Genomic DNA, 12,756 nt, shown 5'->3' with positions numbered 1-12,756 from the left:
TGGGATTCTTGGGAATGGTTTTCACTAGATAAGGGTCCTGTAGCAGTATTTCCCATCTAGATTTGAGTATGGTTCTTAGTATGGTCTTATGTTGGGAGCTGAATTTTGTAATGAATCTTGGAAAGAGGGCGGAGGAGGTGGTTGCTTGAGTGGGTTGTGATGTGGGTGGTGGGTTGGGGATGGTGGCTCTGTGTTTGGCATCTCTGATTAGTTTACATGGATATTGGTGTTCTCTGAATGTTTCTGTGAGCGTTTTTGATTGTGCATTCTAATCTTTCCTATCTGTGCAGTTGCGAAATATTCGTCTGCATTGGCTGTATGGAGTGTTGGTGGTCCAGGGGCGGTGGTGATGACTGTCAAAATGAATGTAATTTTTAGCGTCGACTTTCTTGAAGTGTGTTTTGGTCTTGATGATATTTGAATTGGTAAACAGGATGAGATCGAGGTATTCTATGGAAGTGTGGCTGTATTGGCTGTCGATACATTGATGACCTGATATTCATTTGGCAAGGCAATCCATCACTCATAACCCAGTTTGTAGAATTTTTGAATATAAACCCAGCGGGACTACAATTCACCTCCCAATACAGCCACACTTCCATAGAATACCTCGATCTCATCCTGTTTACCGATTCAAATATCATCAAGACCAAAACACACTTCTAGAAAGTCGACGCTAATAATTACATTTTGACAGTCATCACCCCCACCCCTGGACCACCAACATTCCATATAGCCAATACAGACAAATATTTTGCAACTGCACAGATAGGAAAGATTACAATGCACAATCAAAAACACTCACAGAAAAATTCAGAGAACGCCAATATCCACGTAAACTAATCAGAGATGCCAAACACAGAGCCACCATCCTTAACCCACCACCCACATCACAACAGACTCAAGCAACCACCTCCTCCGCCCTCTTTCCAAGATTCATTACAAAATTCAGCTCCCAACATAATACCATCAGAACCATACTCAAATCTAGATGGGAAATACTGCTACAGGACCCTTATCTAGTGACTGAAAACCATTCCCAAGAATCCCACATTAACCTTTAGGAGAGCCTCCAATCTCTGAGACCTACTGGCCCCAAGTGGATTAAAGAACTCTCCTTTAAACACCCCAGGACAATCTACCAATCCCTCACCCCCAGTATCTTATACCCATTGCCAAGCTTGCACCTTCATTACACAAACAGACACTTTCCAATCATTCATAACCAATACCCAGTATACAATAAAACAGACTATAACATGTGAAACAAGAAATGTAATTTATCTAATTTCATGTCCGTGTAAGTTACAATATATCGGACGTACTACCCAGACCACCAGGAGCCGCATTGGGCAACACAAGAGAAATATAATCAACAACTATGCACTGCACAGCGTGTCTCGCCACTTTGGTACCCATCACCTCAAAAACGCCCACCTGTTCACGATCACCCTAATAGAAGCCTTACCTACTAATACCACCAATGCTTTTGAGATATTGCTGCATAGGGAGATGTACTGGATCCAAATTCTGAAGACCTTAGTACCCATGGGGTTAAATGCGGTTCTTGAGAAAATCTTCTGATCCAACATCCTACCTAATTCTATAAAATACCTGATTTAGTACTCACAATTTTATACTATTTTAATGGTCCTCTATTTTACCTAATCAATTTATGATCTTATCTCCTCCCATTCAATCTGTTTAATAATATTTTATATATTTTTATAATTGCCATTTCAACTTGTGTTTGATTCTTATGTTGTTTGTATCAAACTCAGAGCTCTTATTATCATTTTTTATCCAGCATTGTTATTTGTACATAACCTGGGCTATCATATATACTTTCACCACTAGATGGTGACACTGTTACCTGATCACCACAAAATATGGTGTTAACAATGTATATAATCTTTCGATCTATTGGTTTGCTAGCAGTTTCACAAATAATGCAATATGACATCTTTTATTATCCTTTTATTCTTTTTTATTTCTTTATTTTTTAACAAAGAATACCGGTGACTAGTCTTGAAATAGATACTGCCCATTCACAGAGTTCCTCTACTACTATAATTACTAAATTGATGAGACTTAATATACTAATAAAAAAAACCTCGCAGATGTTGACTTGGCTAGGATTCAAACCAGGGACCCAGCACTTACAAGGCGAGAGTGCTAACCACTATGCCACCATGCAGCCTTAATATCCCAGTATGTGTTCCTGCCTCAAGACCACTTCTAGGTGCGCCCTAATTGGCACACCTTGCTGACATGGCAGATTTTGATTGGTGCATTAGGACCAATTATTGGAGCCACACTCCCTATATAAGCAGAGCCCCATCGTACATCTACACAGGCGCTCACTTCTGCATTTAGACCCATTGAGGTAAGTCACTCTTGCTGAAGTGTTGAATTTTATTATATCAGTTTAGACTGTTAGTAATTCTTCTTGCAAGTAAGCTCTAGGGCCATAAAATAGTACTATATGTTATACTTACTGAACTGACTATCCTTTAATCTAGAAGCTGATGAACATAAGCATATCAATCATGGATATTTATTAACTTTTGTGTACACTTTTTTTTTTTTTTTAGATAGTTTATGATCAATTAGATGCAATTTTTAGACAGAGCGAGTTTTACTACACTGCGACCGAAAATGTTACAATTTTATCATGTCTTCTCATGTTTTTAATCTGCGCCTTTATTTTAAGCTATTTCTATGGGTCATTATGTTTGTATATATTTGTTTGTTTTATAGTTATACTCCTGTTTGCCTGATGAAGCGGGACCACACCTGCGAAACGCGTTGCACTAAGTGGAGTTAAATAAATTATTTGTATTGATATATTGTGACTCAATTGAGTTTTATATTTTCGAGGGAGGTAAGTCCACCTGAACATCACCCTCTTTTAGACGGTTTTTAAATGTTTTTATTCTACTCTGGCGCCTCTGTACACCAAGCCTTGCTGAAATTTGACAGAGTGGATACGTTTGAAAACAATAGACCTGTTTAGTTATCCCAACATTTCCTTCTCTTCTCTTTATCGAACAGAACAGGGTGCTTAGCTGGAGCAGTGTGGCCATTTAGAGATTTTTCCTAAAACATTTGCCTGCAATTATTTCCAACAATTGTGTCGGGAGACAGTTACTAAGCATTAGTGGCGGGAACAGCCAGCAATGGGCCCCTGTGAAAAATAGCAAGGGTGGGCTCCTGACAGGCAGCTAAATGTGGGTGTGTCCATAACTAAATTGGGTGTGGTTACACAGTGCATATATTTACCAATACAGTATATGGCAGCCTTCCCTGAGACCCACAAATATTTATTGATGGATGCACACATGTGACAACTGCATTACAGCTTAATGAATAAAAGCAAAACTAAACCCCAAGACCGCCAAGCCTGCATCGTATCATTAAGACTGAGCTTGACATGATAGGCTCTGTCTTTTATACTTGAAAGCAAATCTGAAGTGAGAGGGATATGGAGGCTAACATATTTATTTAATTTTAAACAATGAACATTGCCCGACTGTCCTGCTGATTCTCTGCGTCTAATACATTTAGCTCAAGACCCTGAACAAGCAAGCAAATCAGATGTTTCTGACTGAAATGTGGAGCTCACTGGAGCAAATGCAAATCAATCTAGGACTAACTAGGCAATGATGGTGCAGTCTGCAGTGGCAGTGTGCAATCTAGACTACCTGGCTGGAACCTAGTACAGAGGATGAGTGAGCTAGGAGGCAGGAGGTGCAGTGGAAAGACAGGACAGCGGATAGCAAACAGAGTGGCAGCTCCAAGATGTTTTTTTGAGATTGCTATGCAGGTGCTGGATCCACTGCTGTGCTAGTAGATAATCTGTGGTGCGCCGCGCCAAAAATGGGAAGTGGGCGTAGTGATGACGGGTCATGACCATGGCCAAATGTACATGAACATAATATAAATGTACAGAACTGTAATTCAGAGACAGTGGACATCAACAGGAAATTTTGAATGAAGCCCCCTCACATTAGACTATGACTATGGTAGAGATTAGATTATGAGCTCCTCTGAGGACAGTCAGTGACATGACTATGTACTCTGTAAAGTGCTGCAGAAGATGTCAGTGTTATATAAATGCATAATAATAATAATAATATGGTAGGACATTAGACTATGACTATGGTAGGGATTAGATTGTAAGCTCCTCTGAGGACAGCCAATGAGATGACTATGTACTCTGTAAAGTGCTGCAGAAGATGTCAGTGTTATATAAATTATTAATAATAATACTACTACTAATAATAATAATACAGTATGTTAAGACATTAGATTATGACTTTGGTGTGGTTAGATTGTGAGCTATTCTGAGGACAGTGAGTGAAATGACTATGTACTCTGTAAAGTGCTGCATACATTTCAGTGCTATATAAATACATAATAATAATAATAATAATAATAATATGGTAGGACATTAGACTATGACTATGGTAGAGATTAGATTATGATCTCCTCTGAGGACAGCCAATGAGAGTGTTATATAAATTAATAATAATTACACAGTTAAGACATTAGACTATGATTTCGGTGTGGTTAGATTGCAAGCTCTTCAGAGGACAGTCAGTGACATGACTATGTACTCTGTAAAGTGCTGCAGAAAATGTCAGTGATATATATATATATATATATATATATATATATATATATATATATATATATATATATATGTATATATAATCTCTCCAAAAATTAAATGACCTGGTGGGCGGGTTAAATTCAATTGCCTGGTGGGGGGAGGGGGTGGGCTATATTCAACTACCTATGAGGTGGAGGTGGTGGGCTATATTCAACTACTGGTTGGGTAGGGGGGGTGGGCTATATTCAATTACTTTTGGGTGGCCTATATTCAATTACCTGTTGGGTGGGGGGGGGGGGCTAGATTCAATTGCCTGGTGGGTGTGGGGGTGTGCTATATTCAATGCCTGGTGATGGGTGGGGGGTTCTATATTCAATTGCCTGGTGGTTGGGGGGGCTATATTCAAATGCCTGGGGGGTGGGCTATAGTCAAATGCCTGGTGGGGAGGGGATGGGCTATATTCAATTGCCTGGTGGGGAGGGGAGTGGGCTATATTCAATTGCCTGGGGGGTGGGGAGGGGTGGGCTATAACCAGTAGCTGGGTGGGGGGGGGCTATATTCAATTGCTTGGTGGGCTATATTTAATTGCCTGGTGGATGGGGGCGGTGGGCTATATACAATTGCCTGGTGGGTGGGGGCGGTGGGCTATATACAATTGCCTGGTGGGTGGGGGCGGTGGGCTATATACAATTGCCTGGTGGGTGGGGGCGGTGGGCTATATACAATTGCCTGGTGGGTGGGGGCGGTGGGCTATATACAATTGCCGGGTGGGGAGGGTGGGCTGTATACAATTGCATGGTGGGTGGGGAGGCTGTATACAATTGCATGGTGGGTGGGGATAGTGGGCTATATACAATTGCCTGGTGGGTGGGCTATATACAATGCCTGGCAGGTGGGCATGGTAGGCTATCCATAATTGCCTGGCGGGTGGGCAGGGTGGGCTATATACAATGCCAGGTGGGTGGGCTATTCACAATTGCCTGGCGGGTGGGCTATCCACAGTTGCCTAGATTACCTGTTGGGTGGTGAGCGTGGGCTATATACAATTACATGGGGGGGGGGTCCCGATTCCTTTCCTCTCTCCCTCACTTCGCCCCCCCCCCTCCTGTCAAGCGCGGCAACAGACTATTCAGCTACTATCTCCAGCAGATGATAGAGCTCCAGCTGTCTGGTCCACGCTGTCTACTCCTCTGCCGCTCGCACTTAATCAGGAAGTAGTGCGAGCAGCATTGCAGTCTGCAGAAGAGGAGACAGCATGGACCAGGCGACTGGAGCTCTATTATCTGCTGGAGCCTGAAGACAGTAGCTGAATCTTCTGCCGCTGCGCTTGACAGGAGGGGGGCCCCTGAGGGGAGGGAGGGATCAGAGTTGCCCCCCCCCCCCCCGGAGGGGAAAAAAAGGTATTTAAAAAAAAAATCGGTGGCAAAACTTAATGGGCCCCTCAAGAAACAGAACTTGAGGGGCCCTAGTGCGCCTGCACGGCCGTATGTCCACCCCTGCTGAGCATGGATCTGTGCACAGCTTTAGTACAAGGAAGAACGCTGCCTTCAGTGCTCGCACTAGGGTTAATCAAGAATGTCCTGCAGTGTGCAGGAGGAAAGAGCAAGGTATGCAGGAGCTAACTCACTTAGCCACCGAAGTCATTTAGATGCTTTCTATGCTGCATTCCATCTGTTTACACTTCTGCCCTCAGAACAGAAATTCCACCTTAGACGGCAGATGTGTAAGAAGATGGAACACAGCATGGAAAGCATCGGAATGCAGGTGAGTTAACCCCCACATACACAGCTCTCACCTTCAGCACACTGCCATATGTTCTCGCTCAACCCTAGTGCTAGCATTCCAACTGAAGACTGGGTGTCCTGCCTTGTACTAAAGATGTGCACAGATGCATAACTGTCTCCCGACGCAAGTGTTGGAAATAATTTCAGATGAATGTTTTCCGAAAAATCTCTAAATGGTCACGTTGCTCCAGCTGAGCATCCTGTTCTGTTCAATAGAGAGAAAAGAGGGAAACATGTGAGGATAACTAAACAAGCTCATGCACCACCCCATTGTCCTTTCTCTTCTGTGCACTAAACAGTACTACAGTCAAACTGCATGTTTGAACAGTGCTCAATCCCGCAAAGTTAATGCTGCTGAACAAATTAACTTTTACTAGTATTTTGCAGTCAAGTGCAGGGAGAGAAGGTAAACCTGAAAGGTGCAAATTAAATTACACAGAATACCTTGCTTGGCAGATAAAAGAAAACGGCTGTTACTTTCTAGGTGACCCCCTTGGGCCTCGTTCACTTTAGGCGATGCATATAGCGGTTACAGTGAATGGGATCAGCGATGCGCTTTGCCAAAAATGCATGCAGCAGTGCGATAGTGCATCGCACTGCTACACAGCACGCATAGTCTGGACGTCAGAAGTGCTGTCTATGCACTTCTGATATTCTTGCTGATCGCACACCATACGCACTGCTGAAATGCGCATGGCAGCGTGTATAGTGTGAACAAGACCTCACTTTTATCACATTCTTGCTAAATTGCAGAACACTAACCTGCTGTTTATACTCACCACAATGCTGGGATTTCTGGCTAATTTGTGGCAGGGTAAGTGGAAAATACGTATGGTGGATCAGTCTTTCTGCAATAAACAAAGAATATTGGAGAAAACCTGAATACTACAGATGACAAAATAATAGCTGTGGATGAGAATGCTGAAGAAAAGAAGAAAAATACAGATGGAAAAACTACATGTGGATGAAAATGCTGGATTTTTAGTATTTTTAAATTCAAGTTGGTGTGTTTATTTTACTAAAGTCTTCTTTTGACAGTCTCTGTTTTTTTTATTTATTTTTAAAGGGAACCTGATGCTCAGGTTCAGAAAGATACTTACCTAAAGAGAGAACTCAGGATCCTATTGAGGCTTCTCTTTGTGTCTTCCATTCTCCCACTGCAGAGTGCTGACCCCCTATACATCGGGGTTGCGCTCCTCTTCTGTGACTAGCACAGGCATGCAGTAGCTGCCCTAACCATGGCCTTGCATGCACCGTAGCAGAGAGTCACCTGTGCACGAGTGGCCCTGGCTTACTGCGCATATGCGGCGCCGATAAGATTGCCACTTTGTTCTCTTCAATCTTCTGGGGTTCTGTTCCAGGTGAGGGAGACCATAGAACACAGAGGGAAGCCTCAATAGGATACTAAAGCTTTTTTAGGTAAGTATTTATTTTTGTCCCTGAGCTTTAACTTAATAGGTAAGGGAGAAATTCACTTGGGTGGCAGTGGCTGTTTGGACATCTTCTTATTAAGAGAGTGTCCAGTTAGCAATATAGGCTTCTCATTCAGTTACCATTAAGTACTCTGTGAAGAGGATGGATAACATTTTAAGGAAGGTGCTTTGCAAGGGAGGAGTGAAATAGCAGCCCTCCCCCATGTGGGTTGGTTATGGCTTAGGATAGAGCCACTTGCTTGATGGCTTCTTCTTCCACCTCCAATAAGAGCTAATAAGTCTTTAATGGGCTCTACATTATTTCTATTTTATAATGAAGATAAAGACAACTAAAAAAAATATAAGTAGTGCTAATGTACGGTAATGTGTGTTTGCAGTTATGTTTTTATAAACATGTTCCAACATGTAGAATGCCATAGAAAGATAAAAGGGGAGGTGGACCACTAGGATTGCTGTCTGTGTCCTTAGTGGGAAGTTTTTCCCTTGCTTCCTTACCTTGTGACCTTCATGGAGCTTTGTTTGTTCTTCTTTTCTATGAAAGCTGAAAAAAGGGACAGCATAACAAACTAGCAAGAGATTTTTTTAATTCTTGTTTGGTTTCTTTTTTTTTTTTTTCCTGGAACTGCTGCCTCCTGGAATTTGGCAGCTCTGCAATTTCACAGAATTGTGAAATAATAGGGAGCTTCACCCTAATGGGTGCCTGTCAAGGTTATTTTTGTAGCATGTTTATTTTTATCACTGGGCATGTTGCTAACAGAAACGTAGATACCAATTGTGAAACACTATTTCTTTTTAGAGTAATTCTATTTTACATCTATAGACAATTTTAGCACAGTACGGCACGGCTTCTTTTTCTGTAATAATAAGAAAAGAAAAACAGAAAAAAAGATGCATGCTGTTCCGACAACGCACACATGCTCTCAACGTGATATTGCTAATAACAGCTCTTTACATGATATTACATTGGATCAGGCTTGCCTGTGTGAAGCCTACTGTATTGGCAGCAACCATTAGTAGCCTGCTAGTGATCGTACCGTTTGCATCGTAAAACTGTAGTGCTGCTTAGGCACAGCTATGAAGATAAGTGAGGTGAGGATCCTAAGTATCTGTCAGCAGTTCTTTCATGGTCGAGAGGTTGGTGGCGCTAGGAGAAGCAGCCAGTTTGGGATGAGTTCACATCACTGGAAAAGCATTGCTCATTTTTCCACAAGGAACAGCTGTAAAACTGATCACTTATTTTTGTATGTATGAAAACATCTTCTCTTTGCTACATACAAGTAAGTGACTATAGGTATGCTGCATTAAGTGGTATTTTAGTACAGTTCTTTAATAACGTGTGTGTGTGTGTGTGTGTATTGATACATATAACAGTTATCAGTTTCTGAATAATTCATACACGAATTTGGTTATTCTTCTGATAATCAAGCTATGGTTTCGATATGGTGTATATGCTGTTCATTATAGTGTGTGTTAGCTTTTCTTAGTACAATTAAAAATATTTTGCTCTTGTTTTTAAGGATGATCTAATTTTATTAGACTATGCCCGTGTGTGATAGTGTTAGATCTTTGTAATTGTTGAGAATCTTCTTGATCGTCTTGATTCTTTGATTATGTTACCTGTTAGAGAATGTTATTTGTGTTCAGACAAATGGGGGTTAACAAAATGAGGGAAGCACAGAGATTATATTTGGTCTTACAATGGTAGGCAATTAACAGAATATGCAACATTACAGCTTTTAAACATTGTACCTTTGAGATGTTCAGTTGTCAAGGACAATGGTAACTTTGAGACTATTAACAATAAGGAGAACAAAGGTGGGAGGTTTCTGTGAGTAGTTAAATTGCATAGCGCTAGAACGATTTTTCGATAAAAGAAAAGAGGTTAAGCAGAGATGTGATTTTTATTTGCAAAAAAAAAAATAATTATTGCAGTATTGTAAGTGCTTTCATCTGTCACTTTGTAACTCCTTCTGATTGTATTATATTATTGGCTACATTATCTTGTGCTGTGAAGATATGTGGGGTAAAAACAATCTTGGTAATCTAAATCACCAGATGGAAAAAAATGTGAGTGGATTGATTAGAAGGTATTTAGAACCGTGTTTATGCTGCTAAAATATGTACTGAATCCTTCTGATACTGGACACTATCTTAGTGGGACATTGACTGGGGCTGTTGACTATGTCCACCCAGGTTAAATGTTTTATTAGTATTACATCAGATATGACTAATTTGGATTAGCTTTAATCTAACATATGGACTTGTCACCTTTTGGCATTTTGTGTGTTCAAACAAAATTTCAGTTTGCGTAGTTACATAAAAGAACCTGCCTCTTAAGATAAAAATGTGCTGCTATTAAACTTTTCATTTCTGATTAAAATTAGAAGGGTTTGATAAATGTTTTTAATGGAGGATTCAAGGACGTCTCATTTTACCCTGCATGGTAAGATGGCTTATTATTGTCAGCTTTGAGAAAATACAATGTAATGGTGGCCATACATGGTACAGTTTTTCTTTTTTTTTGATTAGATAATTTAGTTCGATTATTCTGTTGATCCAAAAAAAAAAAATATTTTCTACTTTCATTTGATTCGATCATTTTGATCGAAAAAAGGGGAAAATCGAACGTATTTATCGTATCGTGTATGGGCACCATTAGCCTTTTTGCTGCATTAGTCATATACTTATGTAATGCCTTAATAATAGTCTGTACTCCTTATTTCAGAGCTGCGTAAGCAGCAAGCATGTGGAAAATTGTTAACTAAGCACATTTATCAAGGCTATCTTACGGTAACAGATTTAAAAGCAAAACAAAAGTGCAAGAAAGTTACTATAGCAGTGCACATTAATTTATATATCTCCTTTGAGAACTGCACTGTGCTAAACTAAAATCAGAACTTTTATTTTTCTGTCTCATATTTTTATCAGCTGCTTTGAGTGGATTGCGGATATAGGGGTCACAAAAGAAGGGAAAGGAGTAACATTTTTGCCAAAGTCTTTCTTGATAAGTGCTGTTCCACTACTGCATAATTTCACTGCATCCCATGCAATATTAGAATTTTAGCTTTATACATTACATAGATGTAAAGCTCAATTTTATGCACAGTTAAATATGCCTTCTGATAACTTAGTAACTTAAATGTCCAAATGTTCGGCTTTTCTATCACGGACAACTGACATGAGCTTCACTCATGGATCTGCTGGCCACTTCAGATGGCTGCAAGCTAGACGTGACATGAAATGGTGGTCTGCTGCAGTCTAGCTGCAACATGTGTCAGCCACTGACACACATGGTTAGAAACACTGTGTTGCATCACATAGCAACCAGATTATGTAGGTAGAAAAAAAAACAGTCTTGTAAAAGCAATACCTTTTTAATGGCTAACTGATAAAGTTAAAGAGAAACTGTGGCCAATAACTGAACTTCATAGCAATCAGTAGCTGATACCCCCTTTCCCATGAGAAATATTTTCCTTTTTACAGAAGGATCATCAGGGGGCTCTGTATGGCTAATATTGCGGTGAAACCCCTCCCACAGTGTGATGTCAAGACCATGGTCCTGTCTGTGAACCTCATTGCATTGTGGGAAATAACAGCGTTTTACAGCTGGGTCCAACTGCCAGAAAAAGGCAAGCAGCCTCTCCTTCCACTGACATCTCCTCCCAGCAGTAAAAATCACCATGTGGTAAATATCAGAATGTAAATCAGGGTGAGGAAAGATGTTACAATGGGAAAACACTGACTAAATCATTTATACATAATTATTGTAAAAATGAAGCACATTTTTTTTATTACATCATTTTTTTTACTGGAGTTCCTCTTTAAATATGCAAGTTTTCTGGGATCAAGTCCCCTTCTTCAGGCATATTTCCAGATGTTAGCTGAAGTAAAACAATGATGCAGGTAAATAGTAAACACGAAGATGACAGTTGTGCTGGTTACTGTTTAGCAGTTAGATGTGAGGTGATCAGCAGACTGGAGCCAGTGAGCTCATGCAAGCAAACATGAAATCTAGCAGGTTTCTGAAGATCATGAAGCCATGTCAATCATGTTACATAAGGTGTCAGTATCTTTTTCCACAATTTAAACCTTCTGTTAATGTCTTGAACGTTTTCATAAATTTGTTGTGAGGGATAGCGGAGACAACGCTGCCACGCGGGGCAACATGGCGGCGGTCTCCGCTTCCCAGCCGACAGGCTCCGCCGCTCATGCGGAGTTGCGGGCACAGATGGATGCGGACACCGCCGCCGCCACTGGCAACACGGCGGCGGGTCCCGCAATGTGGCTAGCGGACTTTGGTACGCGGGCGCGCGTGGACTCGGGGCCTGGCCTCTCTGATGCACTGAGGCAGAGGGTCACACGCGCGCGTGCGCAAGGAGGCAGGACTCTACCTCCTACATAGGAGGGTCAGCTGACTCTCCTGTCAGCTGACATCAAGAAGCTTCCTGATTGGTTGGGCTTCTGGGCGGATTAACTGAGGGAATCTCAGCATATAAGGAGCTGGGCTTCAGTTGCTCCTTGTCTGCTGTCGTGAATACATTTCTGTGTTAGCGCTCAGACCTTAGCTCAGTGCCCTGGTGTTAATACTAAGGATTTCACACCTTAGTTAGGATTGTACTTTGATATTGTATCTGTGTTTTGACTTCGGCTATCCTTGACTACTCTCTCTCTCTACGCTGTTGTACTTTTGCCTATCTGATCCTTGTTGCCGACCTCTGCCTAATTACCGATTACTCTTCTGCTTTCCGCTCCTGTACCGCTGCCGTCATCTCTGTTGCTGAACCCTTGCCTGTCTGACCTTTCTCCCTTCAGTGGAACGTCTCCCACTGGAGGGTTATCTCTGAGGCTTGCCTCTCCGAGACGGCTGCCCCAAGCAGACGTTTACTGCTAGGGGTCGAGATTCCTCACTCTGCCTGGTTAGAGG

General features: G+C 41.4%; 1 protein-coding gene across 8 annotated transcripts in view; it reads left to right on the top strand.

The window, feature by feature from the left end:
- The window catches only part of TIAM2 (TIAM Rac1 associated GEF 2), a 1,035,624-nt gene that overhangs the window by 830,961 nt on the left and 191,907 nt on the right, over nucleotides 1-12,756 (top strand). Inside the window, exon 1 of one of the 8 annotated variants that reach the window (XM_068231890.1) lies at nucleotides 9,044-9,109. The exons of 6 other annotated variants lie outside the window; for them this stretch is intronic. In XM_068231890.1, coding sequence (XP_068087991.1) covers nucleotides 9,080-9,109 — 30 coding nt within the window. In that variant the 5' untranslated portion in view covers nucleotides 9,044-9,079. Of the gene's footprint in view, nucleotides 1-9,043; nucleotides 9,110-11,470; nucleotides 11,518-12,756 lie in introns of those variants that run through there. One more of the 8 variants, XM_068231891.1, reaches the window with a different exon arrangement.

This window comes from Hyperolius riggenbachi, chromosome 4, assembly GCF_040937935.1.
Source record: "Hyperolius riggenbachi isolate aHypRig1 chromosome 4, aHypRig1.pri, whole genome shotgun sequence".
Classification (NCBI taxonomy): Eukaryota; Metazoa; Chordata; class Amphibia; order Anura; family Hyperoliidae; genus Hyperolius; species Hyperolius riggenbachi.
Note: the sequence above shows the minus strand (reverse complement) of the source record. Positions and strands in the feature narration are given on the sequence as shown.